Source organism: Lethenteron reissneri, unplaced genomic scaffold (genome assembly GCF_015708825.2).
Source record: "Lethenteron reissneri isolate LAM-NWPU_2019-01 unplaced genomic scaffold, ASM1570882v1 scaffold_1204, whole genome shotgun sequence".
In the NCBI taxonomy this organism is placed as follows: Eukaryota; Metazoa; Chordata; class Hyperoartia; order Petromyzontiformes; family Petromyzontidae; genus Lethenteron; species Lethenteron reissneri.
The window spans coordinates 1-15414 of NW_026890898.1; the positions used below are offsets into that span (position 1 = coordinate 1).

The 15414-nt window shown below is 60.1% G+C and overlaps 1 protein-coding gene across 1 annotated transcript; it reads left to right on the plus strand.

Annotated features, from left to right (window-relative positions):
• The first annotated feature begins 7833 nt into the window (after nucleotides 1–7833).
• Nucleotides 7834–14877, plus strand: LOC133361707 (GTPase KRas-like). The gene is made up of 6 exons (XM_061580711.1): nucleotides 7834–7848; nucleotides 8349–8414; nucleotides 9527–9628; nucleotides 11438–11619; nucleotides 12755–12914; nucleotides 14483–14877. Exons 1-6 carry the CDS (start codon nucleotides 7834–7836, stop codon nucleotides 14603–14605), a joined length of 648 nt encoding a protein of 215 aa, XP_061436695.1. The 3' UTR covers nucleotides 14606–14877.
• Nucleotides 14878–15414: the final 537 nt, after the last annotated feature.

The window sequence follows — 15414 nt, forward strand, 5'->3', positions numbered from 1 at the left end:
GTGTTCACGATGTTTCATCGTGACCCGATCTCCCATGGAAATGTCATTTCCTGGCTTGTGCAATTTTTGCTGTCCGTGTTGTGGGAAGACAAAGGCGGTTGTTTCCACGGTGGGAGCACCCGGCGTATGCTTATTTATTCGAAGGCGTGTGTTAATTTCCTTTGAGCCCTTGCCCCAACTTTTATGGGTGTCATTTCCTGGCTTGGTGCCTGTGTGTCGTGATCCTCTCGGAAAGACAAAGGCGGCCGTGTTGCTCGCTTCCCATGGGTGTTGTGTTTGGTTAATTTTGAGAGCCTTCTCCGCCCTTGATTTCTCTTCTACTTTAATTCCGTACTTATTATTTGACTTCTTGTGATTATTTGATCTGATATCCCGGCTAGGAATTTTGTTTTGGAGCGAAATCGATGCCATAATTATTCTTTGATGCTTCGGCCCGGCCGTGTAGATATTCTTTAAAGGTAAATAATGTCAGTATTTATTAACAATGATGGGTCGCGATTCTGGTTCAGATTGTCGTCTGGTTTTCAATTGGAGTGAGGATGGATACTGTTTGCTTAATCTTTATGGTTAAGTTGGTAACTTGTGTATTTAACATGGTTCAAAGACCCATCTGTGCTTTTTGTCGTCGATGCTGTTTCTTTGTTAAGAATATAATTATCTTCCTCCGTGTCTCCTGGTTCTGCAACCCCCCGCCTGCAATTCCCCCCCTCCCTTGTTCCTCTTGTGTGAATTTAGGGGAGTTTTTATTACCTTATTGCCCCCCTTTTATGTCCTCTTTCCTTTGAAATGAGGTATGCGCGCATCTGTGGAAGTGTGGGGGCCTCTGTGGAAGTGTGGGGGCGTGTTCGTTCCCACGTGGCCGCGTCTATTAAAAAAACGATATTATCTATGTTGGCAGAATAATTCTTTAAAAAAATAATATAAAAAAAAATAAAAAGGGGGTACATACAACACACCCCCCCCCCCCCGCATTGCCACCGTAGCAAGCAAGCGACTTATGTGGCTTGTGTGTGTATATACGATATGTCTACTAATGTGTAGAGTGTATACAGCACACATGTACACTTGTACATGAATTTATAACAAAAAAATGCGTGTAATTTGGGTGGCTTCAAAAGATGCCGTTCAGATTTGTAGAGCATCTCTCTGTGCAAACAGCACCTCGCGTTGGCTACGTACGGTGCGAAAGAAGTCCAACATACACACGCACGTTCTGGAGACTTATACAAGATGTGGGGGGGGGGGGGGGCTAAGAGAAGATCAGGCGCATGGCGATTGTTTTAAAATACAAATCGGGAGTCCTGTTGCAATTGTGCCAAAATCAGTGGCAACACAAACACCCGCTTCTAGCCTCCTGGCTCACAGCTGTTCCCTGCAACAATGTTTTGTTGTAAGTTGAATTGTCTATTGTATGTTTATAATTGTATAGTGTACTGTGCACACCTTGACACATAAGAGTACAGTGCTGACACGCACACCTTGACACTCATACACAGTGACACAAAGCTCTCCCGTGTAGCCTGTAGCAGACTGTTGGGGCAAGGGCTGCTAGCGAGTAGCAGCAGCTATGAAGACTGACACGGCACACGAGGGGGTGGGTGGCCAGCATCACGCCCGTGGCGATGTTTTGATACTTCACCAGCTACTCATTTGAGGCAGAGTCGACCTAGGGGAGGCCCATGACCGGTTCAGATATTCATCTCAGCCTCATGTGAATGAGTGTTCCGTACTGTTTGGGACTTCCCCCGTGTAGCCCATGGGGTGCGCGCATGTAGACAACGCCACCGGGAAGACAAAGGCGGCCGGGCGGTGCGAACCACCCCACTCGACCTCGTGAGCCAGTGCCGGTAGCCTTCATAGGTGCTGCTCACCAACAGCACTTGCCCCAACAGTCTGTTAAGGCTACACAGAGCAGCTTTGTCTTGGTCTTGTTGCGAGTGGGCGAGTGAGCGAGTTGATGGTCGCATCGGCGGCGAGTGGGTGAGCGAGTTGGCCCAGCCACCCCCCCCCCCCTCCGTGTGTCGTAGCGGTCCTGAGCCTCTTCTAGGTCGACTCGGCCTCAAATGAGTACAGTAGCTGGTGCGGTGTGTAAACATCCCCACAGGGGAGACCAAGGCGGCCAGGCGTGGTGCTGGCCCCCACACCCCCTCGTGGGGCTACTCACCAGCAGCACTTGACCCGACAGTCTGTCAAGGCTACACGGGTGACCTTTGTGTGTTTGTGTTTGTGCTCGTTGGCACAGCAGGGGGCACAGGTGGTGCATCAGCCAGTCATTTCGGTCATCTCGGTCAGTCGACCCGTGGCACCTGCTGGGTCTGCCCCGTGACCTCCTGCCACGTGGCCTCAAGGTGCACCTGGCCTGGCACAAGCGTCGTGGTGACGTCACCGCCACTTCGTGGCGAATGGCGCTTGTTGTTGTACCGTAAGCCAGCGTTGATTAAGATGGGGCGCCACGGTGGCTAGGAGATGTTAACTACCTCGCCAGGTCTACAGGAGGTCGTGGGTTCGATCACCACCCTGATGCCTGCTGCTGTATATTTGGAGTTTGCGTGTCTCACTCCCCCCCCCCCCCCCCCCCCCCGTGCCCGCGTGGATTTTTCTCTGCGTCCTCCGCTTCCCCCCCTCCACATCTCGAATCAAACACCGCGCGGTTTCAGTGCTCAGCTGCTGTGCTATCAGTGTTCCCAACGACGATGATGATGATGACGATGAGCCACCTCTGTTGGAGCCATCACGCGATAGCCAGGCCGCTTCTGTCAGACAAGCCGGGCTCACCTGGTGAAATAACACAAACACTTTGATCAGCGCCAGCACCAGCGCCTGCCCGCCTTTGTCTCCCCAGTCCCCGGTCAATGTAAGCGCCGGACACGTGCCTTTTGAGTGATTATGTGTCGACGTTTTATTTCTGAAGCAGTGCGGAGATTTGGGGAGGGGGGAGGGGGGCGGGGAGGGGGGCGGGGGGGGTGGGCAAGTCATAATTGGAAGGGTTGCCCAATCGCACACAAAGCAACCAATTTAGTTGATAAATTGACGGACGTTGTTGACTCGCGGATGCACCAATAAATATTCTCCAGGTTGCACAGATTTCCCAGGTTCAAGGTTTCATAGATTTCCCAGGCTTCTTCAAGACGGCGACCGCACAACAAACACAGCGGATGACAGCCGGGGGGAGAGAACAGCAGGGGAGGGGAACACAGGTTGCACACCCATCGCTCCCATCACCCCGATTACCATCGCCCCCATCGCCCCGGCACCATCGCCCCGGCACCATCGCCCCGTCACCGCGTGACCCCCCCGCACCCCCGCCCACCGCCCCCTTTCACCGGCACGTGCATGCGAGCGCGACCATGCCCATGTACAGCTTGTAGACGATGCCGCCGTGGGGCTCCCACACGAGCATGCCGATGGCGCCGTAGCGAGAGGGCACGCAGGCGGCCCGCCCCACGCCCAGCTCCGGGCGGACCTCCTCCACGGTGGCGCGCACCGCCGCGTGGTTGGGCTCTCCCGGGGCTTGCAGGAGGAGGCCGCGGGGACAGCCCCCGCGGCAGTCGCCCGCCTCGTAGCTTCGCGGCTCAAACACCCACCGCTCCCAGCCCAGGTCGGCGAAGTTGATCGTCAGGTTGCGCAGGCGGCAGCCGTTGGGGTAGGCGCCCAAGTAGTGGCGCGCTGACGGCTGCTCCTGCTGCTGCTCCTGCTGCTGCTCCTGCTGCCGCTCCTGCTCCTGCCGCTGCCGCAACTGCCGCCGCCGCAGCTGCTGCCGCTGCAGCCGCTTGAAGTTCCGCAGGAGCTGCTGGTGGGGGGACAATGCCGAGGAGGCGGATTGACGCCGATTTGGGGGCTCGTGCGGGTCGAGCCCCTTGGGCGGCGAGCGCGCCACCCTGCGGCGGCGCCTCCTCCTCGCTCTCCCGGAGGGGCACGGGGCCCACCGGAGGCCCTCGTCGCACCCCCAGGGCCCGCTTCCGGAGCTCCGCTTCAAGGCGGCGGCGGGGGGCCGTCGTCGTCGTTACCGCCGGCAGGACGTCGTCCGAGTAGAGGAGGAGAAACGGCGTCACGGCGGCGCGACGGGACGCAGCTCCAGGCCACGCGCAGCACCAGCGGCGAGGAGGAGGAGGGAGACGGAGAGGAGGAGGAGGAGTAGGAGGGAGGAGAGGAGGAGGAGGAGTAGGAGGGAGACGGAGAGGAGGAGGAGTAGGAGGGAGACGAAAAGGAGGAGGAGGAGGAGGGAGACGAAGAGGAGGAGGAGGAGGGAGACGGAGAGGAGGAGGAGGATGGAGAGGAGGAGGCGGGAGACAGAGAGGCGGCAGGGTGGCCCAAGAGGCGCGACACGGGCCCCGTGACGTCCACCTGGAACCACTCGCCGCCCAGCGACACCCTCGTCGTCGTCGTCGCCGTCGCCACGGGAGCCTCCGGCTCGGGGTCGTCCGAGACGGGGTCCCCGTTGAGGCTCTGCGCAAGGTCTGGGTCGGAGTCCAGCTCAGGTTTGGGTGTCGGTTGAGGGCTCTGGCCGGGGCTTGGCACCGTCTCGGGGTTTGAGGTTTGGCTCCAGGTTGGGGTCACCGGCTGGGCTCTGGGTCGTCCGCGGGCTCCGAGGCCCCGTGGTCCGCTCCGACGGAACTCCCCGCAACACCTGAGAACACGGAAGGGCGGCGGTGGTCCAAGTGGGACCGTCTCGTCAGCGGCCCGGTTCACCCCCCGTCACAATCACCGCTGGTGGACGGTCACAGATGTTCATCGGTAAAGAACCCCCCCCACCCCCTCTCAGATGCGGGTCACAGATGTTCATGCGGTAAAGAACCCCCCCCCCCCCTCAGATGCGCGTCACAGATGCTGGATAACGATTGGCCCATTCCAGTGAAAGGCAGCTTGCCCCTCCCCTGATCCCATCTGCTTCAATGCTGCTTCCACCTCTTCATCCGCGTCTTCTAGCACAGGGTAAGGAAGTTGCTACGGTGGTAAAGGTGCGATAACGGGGTAAAAAGCACCAATCTTCTCTCTCTGACAGCCACCAATCACGGAGCGTTGACACGCGGGGTAACACGTGGGGTACTGTGCAAGTAACAAGGGTAACACGTGGGGTACTGTGCTAGTAACAAAGGTAACACGGGGGGTAACACGTGGGGTAACTGTGTTTAGTAACAAGGTACACGTGGGGTACTGTGTTATTAACAAGGTAACACGTGGGGTAACACGCGGGGTAACACGTGGGGTACTGTGTTAGCAGCGGGGTTACACGTGGTGTCACGTGGTGACGGGTTAGTTACGGGGTAGCAGGTGTAGTTGGTGGGGGTAATGGGGGGGGGGGGTCACGTGGTGTCACGTGGTCACCCGCAGGGAGCAGGGGGGCGTGGCCGTCCCAGGGTAGACGAGGACCGCGCGCTGCAGCAGCTCCCCGCGCGGCACCACAAACGCATGTCAAAGGTCACCACCTCGGCTACGCACCCGGGTCAAGGGGTCAACAGGTCAAGGGGTCAACAGGGCATAGGGTCAAGGGGTGGAACTATCGCACGGGGTTGTACAGCGGGGCGGGGAGTCGCGCGAAGGCCGTCTTTGTCTCCCAGTGGCGAGTTAAAACACGTCGCACTTTTGAGGCTGAGTCGACCCAGGGGAGGATCCAGTCCGGCTCAGATAATTATCGTGACTCGGTTGGCCAGGAACAGGAATCGAACCCATTCTCACCCTCCCACTCACCCCTCCACCCACCTCTCACCCACCCTCCCTTCCCCTCTCTCTCCTCACCCACCCTCCCACCCTCCCACCCACCTGTGCCGCGCGATGTCCCCCAGGGCTGGGCTGTTGCGTGCGGTGCGTCACGAGTCTCGCCGTGTTGCCGGGGAGGGCGCTGGGGACCGCCCCGCGGCCTCCCGTGCGCGTTCCACCTCCCGCCGGAAGAGCGCCCGCATGAAGCGCACGTGGTCCGTCGTTGTCGTTGTGGGTCGTGGTTTGTTGTGGGTTGTTGTGGTTGAGAGAGACAAAGGCGGCCACACTCTCAGCCATCGCCTCCTCCTGCTGCTGCTCCTGCTGCAGCTGCTGCGCCGTGCTCTGCAACGGCGCAGGCGGCGAGACCGAGGAAGCAGGCGACACAGAGGCCGCCAGGCAGCAGCAACAACAACAATCCCCTAGGCTTCACCACCACCATCATCATCTTCATCTCACTAGAACTATTCTCCTTGCCGCTGTGCGCTCCTCTCGCCCGGGAGTGTCTCGAGGCGGCAGCGCAGCCGCCCGCTGCGCCACGCGGAGTTGGTTTGTCTCCGCTGCTCGCGACGTCGCCCGCTGCTGCTGCTGCTGCTCGAGACTTCCCGCAGGGAGCGCCACGTGCCGCGCCTCCATCTTTATAGCGCCACGCCGCTTGGGGGAGGGAGGTGGGGGCTGGTGATGGCGTGTGTCTGGGGGAGGGGTCACGGGGCGTGGCTAGCAGGCCACGGGTGGGAGGGATTAGATGGGGGCGTGGCTAGCAGGCCACGGGTGGGAGGGGTTAGATGGGGCGTGGCTAGCAGGCCACGGGTGGGAGGGGTTAGATGGGGGCGTGGCTAGCAGGCCACGGGTGGGAGGGGTTAGATGGGGGCGTGGCTAGCAGGCCACGGGTGGGAGGGGTTAGATGGGGGCGTGGCTAGCAGGCCACGGGTGGGAGGGGTTAGATGGGGGCGTGGCTAGCAGGCCACGGGTGGGAGGGGTTAGATAGGGGCGTGGCTAGCAGGCCACGGGTGGGAGGGATTAGATGGGGGCGTGGCTAGCAGGCCACGGGTGGGAGGGATTAGATGGGGGCGTGGCTAGCAGGCCACGGGTGGGAGGGGTTAGAATGGGGCGTGGCTAGCAGGCCACGGTGGGAGGGGTTAGAAGGGGGCGTGGCTAGCAGGCCACGGGTGGGAGGGGTTAGAATGGGGCGTGGCTAGCAGGCCACGGGTGGGAGGGGTTAGATGGGGGCGTGGCTAGCAGGCCACGGGTGGGAGGGGTTAGATGGGGCGTGGCTAGCAGGCCACGGGTGGGAGGGGTTAGATGGGGCGTGGCTAGCAGGCCACGGGTGGGAGGGGTTAGATGGGGGCGTGGCTAGCAGGCCACGGGTGGGAGGGGTTAGATAGGGGCGTGGCTAGCAGGCCACGGGTGGGAGGGATTAGATGGGGGCGTGGCTAGCAGGCCACGGGTGGGAGGGATTAGATGGGGGCGTGGCTAGCAGGCCACGGGTGGGAGGGGTTAGAATGGGGCGTGGCTAGCAGGCCACGGGTGGGAGGGGTTAGAAGGGGGCGTGGCTAGCAGGCCACGGGTGGGAGGGGTTAGAATGGGGCGTGGCTAGCAGGCCACGGGTGGGAGGGGTTAGAATGGGGCGTGGCTAGCAGGCCACGGGTGGGAGGGGTTAGAATGGGGCGTGGCTAGCAGGCCACGGGTGGGAGGGAGGTTGAGTGAGCAGCAGGGTTGGTGTGTAGTTGAGAGACTGAGTGGCTCGGTGAGTGAGTGTTGGTGGGTGAAGTGAGTTGGTGGGTGGGTGATTGAGTAAGTGGGTGGGGTGGGTGAGCAATGAATTGTGTGGGTGTGTTTTTTGTTCGTGAGTTTATGGGTGAGTGAGTGGGTGAGTGAGTGGGTGGGTGAGTGGGTGAGTAAGTGGGTGGGTGAGTGGGTGAGTGAGTGAGTGGGTGAGTGGGTGAGTGAGTGAGTGGGTGAGTGGGTGAGTGAGTGAGTGAGTAGTGAGTGGGGTGAGTGGGTGGGTGGGTGAGCAAGTGGGTGAATGGGTGTGTTGGTGGATGAGTGTCGTAGGGTGAGCAAGTGGTTAACTAAGTGAGTGAGTGGCTGGCTGGGTGGGTGGGTGAGTTGTTGACTGAGTGGGGTCAGTGTAAGTTGATGTGGCAGGCCACTGTTAGTATTCAGTGGCATATTAAACTGCTGACTTCGCTATTTCTGAGTTTTCTTCCCCCACAAACACCACTTCACCCACAACCAGGTGCCCTTTTTTTACTAAAATACCAAAAAAAATTCGTTTGAACAAAACGATTCCGACAAAATGTTGAGGCGGTAAAGTGAATTAAAAACTCACAATGAGCTGAATTATCTGTGTCGTGTTATTGTGTCTTTAGCACGCAGCCTCGCCCCCCTCCCTTGCCCCCCCCCTCCACCAGCCCCGCCCCCCTCCACCCTCTTGCACCCTCCCCACCCCCCTCCACCCGCCCCGCCCCTCCACCCTCCCCCCTCCACCCTCCACCCGCCCCGCCCCTCCACCCGCCCCATTGCACCCCCCTCCACCCGCCCCGCCCCTCCCCCTCCACCCTCTCTACCCCGCCCCCCTCCACCCCCCCTCCACCCGCCCCCACCCGCCCCCGCCCCCCTCCACCCGCCCCCACCCGCGTCTCTCCGTGAAGGTTGAAAGCTTCTCAGCCGCCGCCATTTCAGTCTCCGACCGACGGCGCGAACAGCAGCAGCAGCAGGTGAGATGGTGTAGAGGCTCGCCCCGGCCCACACACACACACCACACACACCACCACCACACACCACACACCACCACACACACAACACCACAACCCACCACACACAACACCACACCACCAAACACACCACAAACCCAACAACACCACACACAACCAACACACACCACACACACACCCCACCACACACACACACAACACACCACACACACAACACCACAACACACTCCCACCACACACAACACCACACACCACCACACACACAACACCACACACACACCACCACCACACACACCACCACACACACACCACACACACACTACCAACACACCACCACCACCACACACCACCACACACACTCCCACACAACAACACCAAAACCACCACACACCACACACACACACACACACTACACCACTACACGCACACACATACACACACATACACACACGCACAGACGCACAGACACACACGCGCGTGTGTGTCTGTGTGTGTGCGTGTGTGTATGCGTGTCTGTGTGTCTGTGTGTGTCTGTGTGTGTGCGTGTGTGTCTGTTGTGTGCGTGTGTGTGTGTCTGTGTGTTGTGTCTGTGTGTTGTCTGTGTGTGTGCGTGTGTGTCTGTGGTGTGTGTGGTGTGTGTTGTGTGGTGTGTGTCTGTGTGTGTGTCTGTGTGTGTGTCTGTGTGTCTGTGTGGTGTCTGTGTGTGTGCTGTGTGTTGTGCGTGTGTGTGTTGTGCGTGTGTGTGTGTCTGTGTGTCTGTGTGTGTGTCTGTGTGTGTCTGTGCGTGTGTGTGCGTGTGTGTGTGTCTGTGTGTGTGTCTGTGTGTGTGTCTGTGTGTGTGTCTGTGTGCGTGTGTGTGCGTGTGTGTGTCTCTGTGTGTGTGTCTGTGCGTGTATGCGTGTGTGTCTGTGTGTGTGTGTCTGTGTGTGTGTGTCTGTGTGTGTGTCTGTGTGTGTGTGTTGTCTGTGTGTGTGTCTGTGCGTGTGTGTGTCTGTGAGTGTCTGTGCGTGTGTGTGTGTCTGTGTGTGTGTCTGAGTGCGGATTTGGTGGGGGGGGGGGGTCATTGCGTGTGTTGTTGTTGTCGTCGTCGCAGCAAGCGGGCGCCATGACGGGAGTACAAGCTGGCGGTGGTGGGCGCTGAAGGCGTTGGCAAGAGCGCCCTCACCATCCGGCTCGCCCACAACCACTTTGTGGACGACTACGACCCCACCATCGGGGTGAGCGCCGGCGGCCGCGTCGTGTTTAGCACCGCAGTGGCCCATCCACCCACCTGCTCGACCACCTCACCCACCCAATAACCCACCCACCCATCCACCCACCTGCTCACCCGCTCGCCCACCTCACCCACCCAATAACCCACCCATCCACCCACCTGCTCACCCGCTCGCCCACCTCACCCACCCAATAACCCACCCAACCATCCACCCGCTCACCCGCTCGCCCACCTCACCCACCCAATAACCCACCCATCCACCCAATAACCCACTCACCCACCCACCCACCTGCTCGACCACCTCACCCACCCAATAACCCACCCAACCATCCACCCACCTGCTCACCCGCTCGCCCACCTCACCCACCCAATAACTCACCCACCCACCCAATAACCCACTCACCCACCCACCCACCTGCTCACCCACCTCACCCACCCAATAACCTCACCCAATAACTCACCCACCCATCCACCCACCTGCTCACCCACCTCACCCACCCAATAACCCACCCACGCACCCAATAACTCACCCACCCATCCACCCACCTGCTCACCCACCTCACCCACCCAATAACCCACCCAATAACTCACCCACCCATCCACCCACCTGCTCACCCACCTCACCCACCCAATAACCCACTCACCCACCCATCCACCCACCTGCTCACCCGCTCTCTCGTCGACCTGCTCACCCAACCGCCTACTCACCCACCCATCTACCTCCTCACCCACCCACCTACTCGCCCACCCACTCGCCTACTCATCTGCTCACCCACCCACCTACTCGCCTAGTTACCCATCGCCCACCCACCTACTCGCCCACCCACTTGCCCACCTACTCACCCACCCACCTACTCGCCCACCCACTTGCCCACCTACTGACCCACCCACCTATTCACCCACCCACCTACTCGCCCACCCACCTACTCGCCCATCCACTTGCCCACCCACTCGCCTACTCATCTGCTCACCCACCCACCTACTCACCCACCCACCTACTCACCACCCACTCGCCCACCCACTCGCCCACCCACTCGCGCACACCACTCGCCCACCCACTCGCCCACCCACTCGCGCACCCACTCGCCCACCCACTCGCCACCCACCTCGCCCACCCACTCGCCCACCCACTCGCCCACCCACTCGCCCACCCACTCGCCCACCCACTCGCCCATCCACTCGCCCACCCACTCGCCCACCCACTCGCGCACCTCGTGTGTCGTGCCGCCCTGCACAGGTGCCGCTGCTGCTGCCGTCTGTGTCTGCAGCAGTCAGTTCTCCTGTGACGCGGTTGTCGCTGCGTTCTTAAAGAACCCCCCCCCCCCAGATGATAATAAATAAATGTATAATCCAGGGGGTCGAGCACGCTCCGCGATCAAACACGTGCGGCGCGCAACGCGGGCCGAAGAGACCCAAGAGGCACGTGGAGTAGCGTTGGGTTCTTAACCTTCACTGCGGACTCGCCACCCCCCTTGGTTGTCAGTCGTAAAGAAAGCTGCGATGTTGACAACGACTTCTAGACTCTGCGATGTTGACAACACCTCTAGACTCTAGACTCGAGAGGGTGTTGTGAAACAAAGTTGCGTACTCGCGTTGCCCCGTGGCTCAATTTGTGTTTTCGACGATTTGACCTTGGGGGGGGGGGGGTGGCGAGATGCGCCCCCAGGTTCACATCCAGCAGCATCCCGACGCCCCCGGCGTGCGACGACGCTGCGACGGCACGTCCACGTCGCGCGACGCATCTGCGAGGCTAATCATTCCCGGTGTTGGGGATGGGGGGGGGGGGGTATTCTCCGTGCGTGCCTCGGCGCAGGACTCGTACCCGAAGCAGCGGGTGGTGGTCGATGGCGAGACCTGTCTGCTGGACATCCTGGACACGGCCGGGAGGCAAGAGTACAGCGACATGCTGGAGCAGTTCTTGCACGAGGGCGAGGGCTTCCTGTGCGTCTTCGCCGTCAACAACTCCAAGTCCTTCGAGGACATCCACCGGTACAGGTGGGTCGCTGGGTGGCTGACTGCAGCTACTGTAGCAAGTCAATTGCAGTGACACGAATTGTTGTTATCTTGCCGGGTAAGGCCGCACCGAGCCGTGTAGTTCGTTTCAAAAGCGATCACAAATGATAACCACGACTAGAAGTGGCTTATCCATCGTGTGGGAAATCTACTAGCAGCAGCCAATCTACGCGACCACGGTTTGAGAGGGAGACGGAGAGAGAGACACGTGGGGCGTAGCGGTGGGGCTGGTTGGGAGGGAGACAGAGAGAGAGACACGTGGGGCGTAGCGGTGGGGCCTGGTTGGGAGGGAGACAGAGAGAGAGACACGGTGGGCGTAGCGGTGGGGCTGGTTGGGAGGGAGACAGAGAGAGAGACACGGGGGGCGTAGCGGTGGGGCTGGTTGGGAGGGAGACAGAGAGAGAGACACGGGGGGCGTAGCGGTGGGGCTGGTTGGAGGGAGACAGGAGAGAGAGACACGGGGGGCGTAGCGGTGGGGCTGGTTGGGAGGGAGACAGAGAGAGAGACACGGGGGGCGTAGCGGTGGGGCTGGTTGGAGAGGGAGACAGAGAGAGAGACACGGGGGGCGTAGCGGTGGGGCTGGTTGGGAGGGAGACAGAGAGAGAGACACGGGGGGCGTAGCGGTGGGGCTGGTTGGGAGGGAGACAGAGAGAGAGACACGGGGGGCGTAGCGGTCGGGCTGGTTGGGAGGGAGAGAGAGAGACGTGCAGACTCCAAATATACAGCAGCAACAGGCATCGTCAGCGGTCACGACGGTCGTGGCTTGTTGTTGTTGATGTGCTTGTGTAATCTGGGGTGCACGCCACCCCCAGGGCTTGTGAGATGCGGCCAGATTTTATTCAGAAGGTAAATCGAAACAAATGAAGCCATGGGGCAAAGTGAGTACGCAACTTTGTTTCGTCAACAACACTCTACGTCACTGTGTTTCTTATTGAGAAACAAAGTGGATGTCAAGGCTGCGGTCAAGGTTAAGAAGCACTGGCTCAGAGGCAGGGGGGATCTTTGAAGGAGGAGATTGGAGGGAGAACTACAACATGGGAAGGTTTGGGAATCGGAGGGATGATTTACAGGGGAGGGGGACTGAGACCCCGACCTCTGCCGTGGCTTCCGTGCGCAGGGAACAGATCCAGCGCGTCAAGGGCTCGGAGGACGTGCCGATGGTGCTGGTGGGGAACAAGTGCGGCGTGCCCACGCGGACCGTGGACACGAAGCAGGCGCAGGAGCTGGCGCAAGGCTACGGCATCCCCTTCGTGGAGACCTCCGCCAAGACCCGGCAGGCACGCGGACGCCGGGGGAGAGAGGGGGGGGCAGCTGGGGGGGTTGGTGAGTAGCCAGGGGGGAATAAGTGGCGGCCGGTGGGAATGTGGCGCGCTGCGCCGTGAACCCGGCGGTCCAGGGAGTTCCCACGTGCCTGGGAGGCCACGTGGCCACGTGTGAGGCTACCCGTGTTGGGTCTGCGTGTCCGTCTGTGTGTGAGGCTACCCGTGTTGGGTCTGCGTGTCCGTCTGTGTGTGAGGCTACCCGTGTTGGGTCTGCGTGTCCGCCTGTGTGTGAGACTACCCGTGTTGGGTCTGCGTGTCCGCCTGTGTGTGAGACTACCCGTGTTGGGTCTGCGTGTCTGCCTGTGTGTGAGACTACCCGTGTTGGGTCTGCGTGTCCGCCTGTGTGTGAGGCTACCCGTGTTGGGTCTGCGTGTCCGCCTGTGTGTGAGGCTACCCGTGTTGGGTCTGCGTGTCCGCCTGTGTGTGTGACTACCCGTGTTGGGTCTGCGTGTCCGCCTGTGTGTGAGGCTACCCGTGTTGAGTCTGCGTGTCCGCCTGTGTGTGAGGCTACCCGTGTTGGGTCTGCGTGTCTGCCTGTATGTGAGGCTACCCGTGTTGGGTCTGCGTGTCCGCCTGTGTGAGACTACGCGTGTTGGGTCTGCGTGTCCGCCTGTGTGTGTGGCTACCCGTGTTGGGTCTGCGTGTCCGCCTGTGTGTGAGGCTACCCGTGTTGGGTCTGCGTGTCTGCCTGTGTGTGAGGCTACCCGTGTTGGGTCTGCGTGTCCGCCTGTGTGTGAGGCTACCCGTGTTGGGTCTGAGTGTCCGCCTGTGTGTGAGGCTACCCGTGTTGGGTTTGCGTGTCCGCCTGTGTGTGTGGCTACCCGTGTTGGGTCTGCGTGTCCGCCTGTGTGTGAGGCTACCCGTGTTGGGTCTGCGTGTCTGCCTGTGTGTGAGGCTACCCGTGTTGGATCTGCGTGTCCGCCTGTGTGTGAGGCTACCCGTGTTGGGTCTGAGTGTCCGCCTGTGTGTGAGGCTACCCGTGTTGGGTCTGCGTGTCCGCCTGTGTGTGAGGCTACCCGTGTTGGGTCTGCGTGTCTGCCTGTATGTGAGGCTACCCGTGTTGGGTCTGCGTGTCCGCCTGTGTGAGGCTATCCGTGTTGGGTCTGCGTGTCCGCCTGTGTGTGAGGCTACCCGTGTTGGGTCTGCGTGTCTGCCTGTGTGTGAGACTACCCGTGTTGGGTCTGCGTGTCCGCCTGTGTGTGAGGCTACCCGTGTTGGGTCTGCGTGTCTGCCTGTGTGAGACTACCCGTGTTGGGTCTGCGTGTCCGCCTGTGTGTGAGGCTACCCGTGTTGGGTCTGCGTGTCTGCCTGTGTGTGAGACTACCCGTGTTGGGTCTGCGTGTCCGCCTGTGTGTGAGGCTACCCGTGTTGGGTCTGCGTGTCTGCCTGTGTGAGACTACCCGTGTTGGGTCTGCGTGTCTGCGCGTCTCTGCACGTGCCGAGTCGGTCCCGTACGAGAGCACGTGGCCCTCCCTCTAACAAACTCCCTCCGGTGGCGGCCACTGCGTGCGTCTGTCCTGCAGGGCGTGGAAGATGCCTTCTGCACCCTGGTGCGCGAGATCCGCAAGTACAAGGAGCGCCGCGTGAGCAAAGACGTGTGCAAGAAAAGAAAGAAATCGAAGAGGAGGAAGTGCCGCCTCATGTGAATTTCATTTCCCCTCCCACCCGCCCCATTCCTCCTCCCTGCCTCTCCCCTCCCTCCTCCGACGGTGACGAGAGAACGACAACCACCAGCCACCATGTCCGGTGAAGGAGACGCGGTGCGCAACGACTCCAAAGCCGCCCACTGCAATCTTGGGAGGGAGGGGGGAGGTGCTGCGGAGGTGGTTGTTGTGTATTTCTCGAACGCGAGCGAGCGAATCGGTGAGCGCGGAGGTTTGCGTTTGGTGGGAAAAAACGGGAAAAAAAACGAATAAAATGTAAAACGTTGGGCTAAGACGATTGTTTTTGTTTGCGCTTGTGGAAAATGCCTGGTGAAAATGATTTGATGGTGGTGGTGGTGGTGATGATGTTGATGATTGTTGCTGCTGTTTGCCGGATATACAAGTGGGGTCTGTCATTATTTACCACCACACTCTGGATTTGTTCTGGGATACTCTGGACAGAAATGAAATACTTTCACCCCTCCACCCACCACCACTCTCTCCCCGTGGAGATGTTTACTCACTCGCCTGGTACGCAGGAGGTCGTGGGTTCGTACCCGACCCTGACGCCTGCTGCTGCTGCTGCTATATTTGGAGTTGGCGTGTTCACTCCCTCCCCGTGGTCGCGTGGAATCGACATCACCACACGGTTCGGATTATCCCACGCGAGTGATGACGACGACGATCTGCCACTTGGTGTGGGCTATCATTTGTGGCTGGCCAGGTGGCTTCATTTCTATAGCACTATTCGTGCAAAAAAATGCTTTGCAGGCATGAACAATACAAGTTTAATTGCAGGCAAAATAAAAATC